The sequence below is a fragment of the Acyrthosiphon pisum genome, chromosome A2 (assembly GCF_005508785.2).
Source record: "Acyrthosiphon pisum isolate AL4f chromosome A2, pea_aphid_22Mar2018_4r6ur, whole genome shotgun sequence".
Taxonomy (NCBI): domain Eukaryota; kingdom Metazoa; phylum Arthropoda; class Insecta; order Hemiptera; family Aphididae; genus Acyrthosiphon; species Acyrthosiphon pisum.
This window is the reverse complement of record NC_042495.1, coordinates 112,721,007-112,731,777: the sequence shown is the minus strand read 5'-3', so window position 1 is coordinate 112,731,777 and position 10,771 is coordinate 112,721,007. Positions and strand designations below refer to the sequence as shown.

Genomic DNA, 10,771 nt, shown 5'->3' with positions numbered 1-10,771 from the left:
GTTCGAGTAGCGAGAACGGACGTCGTCTATAATGGTGGTGTCTGAAAGAAATTCCTGGACCCCTCCCCCTTTCCCATGTGGTATTTGCAGCGGGCTTAGACGTCGTCGAGCAGGCTTCGAAGGTTTGGAGAGATTAATCGTGGCTAGCGACGTCTGGTTGGAACCTGACCTACATGGTTCTAACAATCGTGACGTGGATATAGGATGAAGAGCGGAGGCAAAAATAATATTTTTATAATTTTGGTCGATTCGTGTCTATGGGTGGGGGTGGGGGAGGGTACTTTACGCGGCAGTTCAAATACGACGACTATGACTGCAGCAGTGAGCAATAAAAATGTTAAATGTATATACGCTTCACTTGACGGGTCGCGACGTGTGGTTGAGGTTAGCAACTGAAGCAGGGGTTGGTTATGTGTGGTACGGATTATTTTCTACGTTTTATTCCTACTGAACCGGTAGCTGGTCGAGGGGGGAGGAATAAAAAGAGTTTTCATAATCATCGAACCATTGAATTTCCACGTTTGACGGCGTTCGCCCGCCACGACAAGGCGAACACACAGTTCGCCCTGCACGTCACCCGTCGTCGTAACCCACACACACACACACACACACACACACACACACACACACACACATTTACATATAATAGCGCTTTTGACGCAATGCGGCGTAAGCCGTCGTTAAAATAATAATATTACAGTTTCTTTTTTCCGTTCTCCATCTCCGTCTCTCATTCGGCGGTCGTCGAACGCGGTAAATTATATTATTTTTTTTTTTTTCTAAAATTGCTACTGTACAATCCATAGAGGTTTCTTTTTTTTTATTTTTTTGCCCGCATCGTATCGATAGCGTAAAAAAAAACGTTCGTTCGCACACGCACTCACACACACACATACCCACACACGCACACACTCACACACACATACACCGCACGCGGTTGCTGGTGTTTCGCGTTTTCACCGGTGCACCCCGTGGTGGGTAAGGGCGCGGGTTCGCCGACGGCGGGCGGTGGGTGCAGGTGGTTGGGCGCGTGCGCGGAACCGCGGACAATAACATCTTATACAAAACACAATAATATCATTAATATTAACAAAAATATATAGGTCGCGGGGTCGGTCCGAAACGGGTCGAGTGCGGATCGGAATGGATGAGGCGGATACGACATCCGGACCGGAACTTGGGCGCTGCGGTCGCGTCGTCTTCTTGGTGCACTCCCGTCGACGTGGCCGCTTACACGTGCAACAGCATGCACGCGAAAAATATCAAACAATACATGTGAGTGGTCCTCTGGTGAGCTTGGCCGCCGTGTTGCATCGCCGCCGGGTACTCTCCTGCGAACAACAGTAAAGTTGTTGTTGTTGTAGTCTTACGACAATAACGCGTATACGTTATAGGTACAATACTGTAACGCATGCGCGACAATAACTATATAATATTATTATATTTCCTGTGGCGCTGGCGACCTACGAAAACCCTCTTCAGTGACCCAGTGACCCACAGCTGTCTATAACAACCAATAGATAACGTACGATTCGGGGTATACAGTGGTAATATGCGTGTCAGGGTAGATGTTCATAATATTATTATGTTATTATAATAAATTATCATCCCCGCGAGGTCAAAAACGGAGTACTTCGAGCTGCAGTGCGGTCATTGTACCGCCGGCGAATAGAAAAACATACTATTATTATGCTGTTTTAAAATATAATATTGGAATTGGGTACTCATCGTAGATCCCTAACCACGATGGGCGCTAATGTCCGTTATGCTATTACGGTCCATCTTAAGAAAAATGCTCGACACAACGCGACAAAACAATACGCTTCGGCGTCATTCAGTTAAAGCTCAGTATTATAATATTGTAGTGGTTCAATATTAAAATAATAGCGATTAATTCGTACAATTTACTATTTTACTTAATATGTTTAATTTATTTGAATTATCATTGTACAATAAATATGAATCATCATTGAATATACCTTACACATTTTTCATATTACACGTCTTTTATTTACTTTTTAATTAAGCCCGTTAAAAACATCACCGGAATCCGTTAGGTCACACATTATTGGACCGCTAACTCGTTAGTGTGTATAATGCACAATATTATAACAATTGTTATTACTTTACATCGCCATGCAGCTGATATTACCACGTTACCAAAATCTCGGACCGTAGTTATTCCATTGTTATAATCCGTTTTTTTTTTTTTTATCCAGTCTGCAGTTGTCACAATAATAATATCGTGTATGGTTATTATCTATTATACACTGTTCGTTATTTGTTCCTACCCCGTAAATAGTGGTACCAAGGACACCGATTTTGTTCAGCTGGTTGAAAATATAAAACCTTAACTCCCTCGCCTCACCCTACCCCTTCACCGAGGAACTGATATAATATTCGCTACCACTGCAAGTATTGGAATTGGTTTTACTGTTTCTGCCACGGAATCCAATAAAGTGTGCCCGCTGATAATAATAATAATAATATAATAATGGCGTTTATGATGTATCTGAAATATAAATCCAGAGGAGCGATCCAATGACACACTAATAATTTCAGAAAACACTTAAGTTTTTTGAAAATATTTCTTTTACATAACGATATTATTAAAAATTGGTTAGAACACAACATTTTTGGAAAAAATTATGTTTAAAAAAAGTGTTTTACTCTTTGGAAAAGTAATAAAATTAAAAATGGTAAAAAAAAAGTTGTTTTGTAGAAAAATGTTGTTTTTTGACGACATAAAATTACTTAAAAAATATTTTCAAAAACATTAATAGTTTCTGAAAATATAATAAGTGTTCTACGTTTTAATAGATCACTGGGTAAAATCGTTTGCACACAGCGCTCAGTCTCAGAAACCGAAAACCCTATCGCTCACCGTTCAACACGTGTACGTTGATGGACTTCGGCTGTGAGTTGGACGGGTTACACTGATATCGGCCGTTGTCCTCGACCCGAGCTTCTTGTATGAGCAGATGACTGGTGGTGACCGTTCCTTTTTCGGTGACTACGTTCACGCCTCCTCTGGGCGAGTCGTAACTGATAATCTGAGGACAAAATGGAGTTGTAATTTTATGTTTGAATAAGTCAATGTCATCATAGGTAGGTAAGTATAGGTAGATATTATTATTCATCGATATTAAATGTTACGTATTAGCTATTAGGCATCTACCACTATTGGGCGGCACCGGATGCCAACAAATAAAATGTGAATATTTATAATGATTAAAATTACGTAAGTTTTTTTATTCATTACCAGGTTTCACTAAAAACTATTACTACCAACTTAACTTTATAACGATGTTATGATGTGCTGAAAGCTAAAACCTTGGGCTCAGACTTCCTTATAAAGAAAAAAACTATAAATCAGTACTTTAAAATAATCAACAGACACACAGAAATTGAGTCGTGATTAGACCAACATTTAGTGGGTCCAATTTACGTTTTTTTTAAAAAAATATTACATTTTGTATCAAAAACAATTAATACCTGTACTATATTAATATGTATAGGTACCAATTAAACATAATATAATGTGAAACAAAAATTTTAATGATTAATATATTCAGGTGTCAATCAAAATACAGAACGTGCATATTACACGCAGTGTTATCCTCAAAGTTACTTCTGTAAAAAGTTTTTCTATAAATCGCAGATTCTTCGAAGAATTTTGCAAGAATGAATTTTATTTTTTTGATACAAGGAATTCGATTTTACCTTTTAAAACTTTGGACACGGTGTTCTGTACTTTTTACCATGTATATACTATAAAACTTTTGTTTTTAACAGCTCTGAAATTCTTACATTTTTAATACTTTTGAAATGCACAGCAGTTCCATGTAAACTTACAATTTTCACGATATTGTATTTCAAACAAACGGCTGAAGGCTATGTGGAGTTTTTTTTTATTTTTATTAGAAATTAAATAATATAAAATTATGCACTTAGATACATAACAGCTGCGACCATCGATTTTACCATTTTTTACTTTATAGTTTATACATATGACATACTTTATAGAATTAAAATTTTTCCTCAAAATTTAAAGGACTGCATCGAGAGACCTTTTGACGTATTATGTTGAATTTTTTTAGTTTACCCAATGAGGTTATACATTTTTTCGTGTACCTATAGCATAGACGTCGGAAAATGTTCTTTAATATTTAAGGTAAACTCAAATATGCTTAAACATTATATGGCACGGAAATTTCATAAATATATAATAATTTTTTTTTCGATTTGGATAATAGAAAGTTATGATATTAAATTTACTTTATTAAATTATTAGCTTTATTAAATATTTAAAGTAAATAGAAAATTTCTGGGTACTTTTAGAATTTTTATGTTTTTAAGTTTTTCTTTATGTTTCGTTAGTATTAACATTTAAGTTTTCGTAAATGTAGCCGAAATTGTTCCCCAGAATAATAATTTAAGTTGCTAGCAGTTTAATATCTACTTAAGTAAAAAAAAAAAAAAAATACTTACACTACATAATATTAATAATATAATACCAAAATACACTCCATTCGAAAACAGTAGGTCCTTACTGCAAGAACTTAATGATTTTTATGTGTTGGGCAAAATGTTCCATATCGACTATTTTTTTTTTCATCCAAGTAAAAACCTATTCGGATTCATCTAGTTTGTTAAAATAATTTCTTGATGATATTTATACGATTAATTTGATACAACCATCGAAATATTTTGATCGTCAAGTAATTTTTTAAGCTTCGTAGGTTCCAATAGTTTATCTGTATACTGTTTTTAAAAATATTTGCAACACTAAGCTAAACATTTAAAAATTGATTTTCCAAAATAATTTATTAACTCGTATAGGTACCACCTACATCGAAATATGATCGTAAGGTGTCGTTATAATATGTATATATGAATGTTATTCAATTGTTTATCTAGCACATGCTGCTTAATCTTCGAATAATAATTAATATAATGATTTTCCATTGATTGTGATTTTTTAACCGTTATTATATTGTTAATTCCTCGAAAATAATACGGTCTTCACGTGTACAAGTACACTTCAGACGCTGTCATGCATAATATTATAGTTTATGATTAACTAATATTCACTGAGACGTCTGCGGGTTAGCCTTGATTACCTCATCCGAACTGCATACGAGATGTAATTACATTGTCTGCATACGTGAATATATAGTGCAATATTCATCGCTCTAATCCATTTTGTGGTTTGACGAAGTATTATTATTATAATAGTCCGCAGCTCGATATCAGACCCCGGTGAATAAAGTGACGAAATATAATAATAGGCGTTCAGAGTTTGGTATACACTAACCTGTATTATACTGTTATAGGTACCCAAGTTATATGCCTACAAACCGGGTTCAATCCGCTGGGTCACTAGCCCAGCCACCCCCCCCCCCCCTAGGATACATCCTGTTTGTGTCTTTAAAACCGAAAGTATAATATTATGCAATGATACAATATAATATAATGTTATTGTGTTCTGAACAATTGCAGCAATATTGTGTTTTTTCGAAATATATAAAAAGTTCAAAAATGGTCATCGCGTTACGCCCGTCAGCATATCATTATAGCATACGTGTTAGCGTCGTGACGATCGACCACCCCTCGTCGACGGTGTCACCCCTTTTTTCGAACCATTGAAATTTAGGACAGCGAAAGTGCTGGTTACTACCTACGTATCACACCACAACTCGACCTCATGTCCGTTTTTGTCCCGGCCGATAAGTCCCCGTCAGACTCGGATCTCGACTTGTCCGTGCGTGAAGTTTCACCTACCACGTCAAATGCGTACGCGTCCACTATAGAGTACTAGTGATCTTTTATATACTATGCGTCTTATTTTAAGCATTGGCGCAACTAGGGGGGTGCACAGGGGACTTGTGCACCCCCTAGTTTAAAATGTGCACCCCCAAAATATAAAATACTTAATCTATAATATTTTGATTATTTTGAAGTAAAAATTATCAATAAATACAAAAAAGTTGTACCTTCGAGTATATTGAGGAACATAATAAGTGATTAATAATGAGTACTTCACTAATTCACTATTATGTTCCAACCATGGACCTATAAACTAAGTTAATAAAAACTTAGTTTATAGGTCTATGGTTCCAACATTCCCTGCTATAACAGTATAACAAATAATCTTTAGCTTAGGTAGGTATTTTATGTTGTATAGAACAGGTCACAGTTATGTTGTTTTTAATTATTTGTGTAACATTGATCATACCTAATAATATTCAACAAAATAACTTAAAAAACAGGATAACGATATTTCTCTTTATCTTTGGCAGGACTGCCCATGAATGTAAGAGTGTTTTTATTGTTTCCTTGTTTATAATTAATTATTATAATTTATAAAACAAGCCTATATTTTAGATAACATTAATAAAATAAAAGTTATTGGCTTAGAATGTAATAACTTTTTTTCAAAATATTTTTTCCACAATATTTTTGTCATACGTTTAAGTAGCGTAATTTTTTTTTTTTGTCAGATCTTTCTGTTATAGCCTGTATATAGAGTATGGGTCCGGGGGTCTGGGAATTCTTTATAATTTGTGCACCCTCAAAAGTATAGGTCTATAGTTGCGCCTATGATTTTAAGCAGTATTCTTATAAGTGGCAAAATATTCGTCATAAATAATAATTATTGCTGTACGTATTCAGTGTGATTAGTCTTGTTTGATTTGATTTATAAATATTAAAATATTTTTTTCAACTATAATTAACGATAATCTATATATATGAAAATGGAGACAAAAATTTATAACAATTCATCAATCGAGAACGGCTGGTCCGATTTGGCTCAAATTTTTTTTAAGATGTTCGTAACTGCCAGGAGAAGGTTTTTACGAAATAAAATTATTGGAAAATTCACCGGAAAGGTAGGAAATCTCAAATCTGTATGTCAAAAATACAACAGTGGCGCAACAGTGCATTATATTATATTCGTTGATATTGGTTAATCGGGCATGTTTGTTGAATTCATATAATATAAAAATGAATCGCAGAATGTGTTGCTAAGCGGAATGATTCTACTGTAAGTGTGTTGTGACTGAACTCCTCCTAAATGGTTAGACCGATTTGAATGAATTTTTTTGTATGCGTTTGCGTTTATTCATTTGACTTTAGTACGGTTAGGTTAGGACGTTAGGTTAGGATTTTGTATTAATTGATTATATCAATCCACCATAGGTAGAATACGACAAACTTGGTATAACTTTGATACTTTAGAGTTAAATCATACACTAACGTACATACAGCACGGGGTCCGCGGCCTACCGCAGGTAGATTGCCTACCTGATAATGTACTGCTGCGAACCAGAATTTTTATTCCGGGCAACGGAAAAGTTAAGACTAATTTTGAAACCATACACCGAATATTAAATAACGAATTGAACAAAGTTTGGGTCACATATAGTTGGTACACTTAATGGGCAACGAAGTGCACGGGTTCAGCTAGTTATTTATAAAAGTGAGGGGCATATGTTCTTAAAATTACGGACCTAGGTACCTACCTATATCATTAAGACTTCCCATTATACTATAACAGTTAATATAAATTATTATTTTATAATATAATCTATATATAAGCTAAGATTAAAAAGCAAAAACCATGTTTTTCTTATAAAAGATTTATAAAAAAATCATACCATGACATAGATACATATTTTATATCATTATATTTTTGATGAATTAAATATATATTTTTTTAAATATTCGCTTTAAAATAGTTCATACCTGCAATACCTTTGTGCGCAATTATTGGGTACATTAATATTGTTACGTCTGTAAATTAAATTCTATTTAAGTGGGCAATTTGAATTGGTAAATAAAATATCGTTCTAAAAATGTGAACACATTACCTATACTAAATCTATGTCGATTGTTGAGTGCTCCGCGCCGAATACGCATAGGTGATTTTGCAATTTTGATGTGCAAACTCTGCCAACCTCACAGAACGTGGTAGGGTCGGGAAATGCACTTGCCGGAAATACCTCATCTGTGATACAACTGTGACCATCGTTTCTATTCAACCTAATCACACTCTATTTTTTTTTATTTTCGGGACTATTATCATTATAGTGTCACGTTGTGTTGGAGAGATGTCTTAAAGCGAAGTTAGATTTTTATTGCATTATAAATATATTATTTTCGATATGATTCTTAGAACTTAAAAATCATATTTCTTTTAAAATTGTTTATTTTAACCTTTACATTTAAATCCAAAAATGTATCGTTAAAAGGTGCTAATGTGATATTAGTATAATAATAATATGCTAATTTTAATTTTAACTTTATTTTTCAATATTTAGTCTTAAATACATCTAAACAGTTCTTAATTTTATTTCTGATGTGCCTTTTTATCTATCCAGTTTGAGAGAGCTAGTTCGTTTAATTTTCAATGGATAGTATTTAATGTATCCTTACTTGCAGTGGCTTTAAACTTTTTCTCTTCTTTCAACCTAGTTAATCAGTTATTTGTTTTATTCCGTTGACTCCGAACTATCAAGAAAACAATTTGACAAATAGCCAATACTGAGCTTATGAACTTGATGGTTGTGCTATTCATAGCTTGCGGTTGAGAAAGTTTGAAAGTACTAACCGTATAGCTAACCATCAAAACTTTTGTAATATTCTCCAAAGATTTGAAAACTTGGTTAGTTACACATTTTTATATCGGGTTAGAGAACATATATTTTGTAAAAGTATAGGACAGCCTAAGTATATTTGTTGAATGCATAATAATGAATTATAAAATGTACAAACATAATATCATTATGATATATGGCTCAATACGTTTTATTCCGTGTTAAATCGGTTTGAAATAAATTTAAAATCATATTGTTGTATCGTCATTATATTTTATTAATTGTATTATCATAATAACATTATAATAATGACTGTTTGTGTTTACAGTGTCTCGTACGTTAAGACTAATGATTCGATTTTATTCCCGTTTCGAAGGTTGTATTTGTTTTACATTACTGGTGGTAGACAGGACGAAAAAGTGGGTAGAGCGAGGACCAGCGGTCGATAAGTAGAATTCGCTGCAAACTTCTTTAAAACACCCCTTTTCCTTTCCACGTCTACGGCTACAGTATAGATACATACGCGTGTTGGCGGAAAGTTTATTGTTTATACAGTGTCTAATGTGTTAATGTATATATGTGCATGTACAGATACACCCTGCTATTAGTTTAAGACGTTGGAAGTGCAGGGAATAAAACCACACGGAGAGTCTTAACAATGTTTCCCAACTTGTCCCCGACCCGAAAACCCATCAATAAATATTGTTTCAGTGCCATATCGTTCAAATACTATATAATGTTTCATATTGTAATGGCGGAGTTTACTCGGCTACGCGTTTTGGAACCGAACTTTGGTCGATAATAATATTATACGGTGCGAAACACCGCGGAAATAGTGCAGGTAGTGGTATATAATATTGTGGGCCTATTATAGTAGAGTATATTATCATCACGTGGGTAGGTATTGAATTTATGGATGTTTTTCTAAATATCGGGGGAAAAAAATGTGCGGACAAATTTTAGTTACAACTTTATTATTAGAAGCCGGCGGGCGATATAATAACAATAATATAAAAAATGTCACGCCAAGTGTATACCCACCCGCGTCCATATTAAAATACGATTTATGGCTGTTGGTGCCAAGATTTATATTCCACATTTAAAGTAGGTATACCTATATAGCCCACGCACCGGTGGAGGATATAGATAACCCGTATTTCAGCGGTATGCACATGATGTATGATATTATAATATCCGTAAAACGATTTGTAGCCGTTATACCTACGCGAAATGTGGTGAAAAATATTACCATCAAAACTTCGAGAAATCGTAATGTCGTTCGACGCGACAAAAAAAAAGTGCAGTAATAACGCGACGTACACTCAGCCGCTCTGTCTAGCTGACGACCGTTGTCTTCACGTCGCGTGCGCACATTTTTATTTCCCCCCCACACACATGCGTGAAAAATACGGATACGAGATAAAAAAAAAAGAAAGAATAGATAGAAGAAGAAAAGTAATTTCCAAAGTACAGCGGCACAACAGTTTACCGCGTCCTACCTCACTGGCGTAAAGTTACGACCATTAACCGCGAATAATAACGATTTTACGAAAAAATGCTTTTCACCGCGATTACCTACGACAGTGGTCGTGAAAACGGACTTTCGGCACAGGGCCCAAGTCCGAGTGCGTGCAACGACTGAAGGTCTGACGAAGGGAGAAAATCGTAAATTGCGACCTGTACACGAATTCGAGCTGGTATCCATAATTTCTGTGGAGTATTTTACGCCCAGAGGGTTTTTAAAGTAATATTATTTATGCTATGTTAGGTATATTTTGGCATTTTGGCATTTTTTCATCAGGTAAAAATTGTTGTATAGGCACAGAGTGAATAGTAATTATTAAGTGTTTTTCGTAAATCATCACAATGACTAAGTAATGCGCCTAATTTTCCCATAATATAATTGGTATTTCGCGCGGTGTTGCACGAACGACTGACTAAAATCTCATTACGTAAAATAATTTATATCATATTAAAACGATTATGGTGTTCACTTGGGTACTATGGGCAAAATTTACTATGGATAATTAGTACCTGTCTTAGAAACTGAAAAATGCCGGGTCATATGTGTTATGAGCAGTGCTCGACTTGGCAAAATTAAAGTAGGGGGACTCTGTTACTTTAAAAAAATGAGCGTCCCCATATCACTTATTAAATGTTACTGAGCCGTG

The 10,771-nt window shown here is 34.7% G+C and overlaps 1 protein-coding gene across 1 annotated transcript in view; it reads right to left on the bottom strand.

Annotated features, from left to right (window-relative positions):
• Positions 1-763: 763 nt before the first annotated feature.
• LOC100161866 (zwei Ig domain protein zig-8-like) overlaps positions 764-10,771 on the bottom strand; it is a 463,676-nt gene continuing 453,668 nt past the window's right edge. Inside the window, exons 6-7 of the mRNA XM_029489591.1 lie at positions 2,885-3,053; positions 764-1,331 (exon numbers count right to left, since the gene is read on the bottom strand). Coding sequence (XP_029345451.1) covers positions 1,231-1,331; positions 2,885-3,053 — 270 coding nt within the window. The 3' untranslated portion in view covers positions 764-1,230. The remainder of the gene's footprint in view (positions 1,332-2,884; positions 3,054-10,771) is intronic.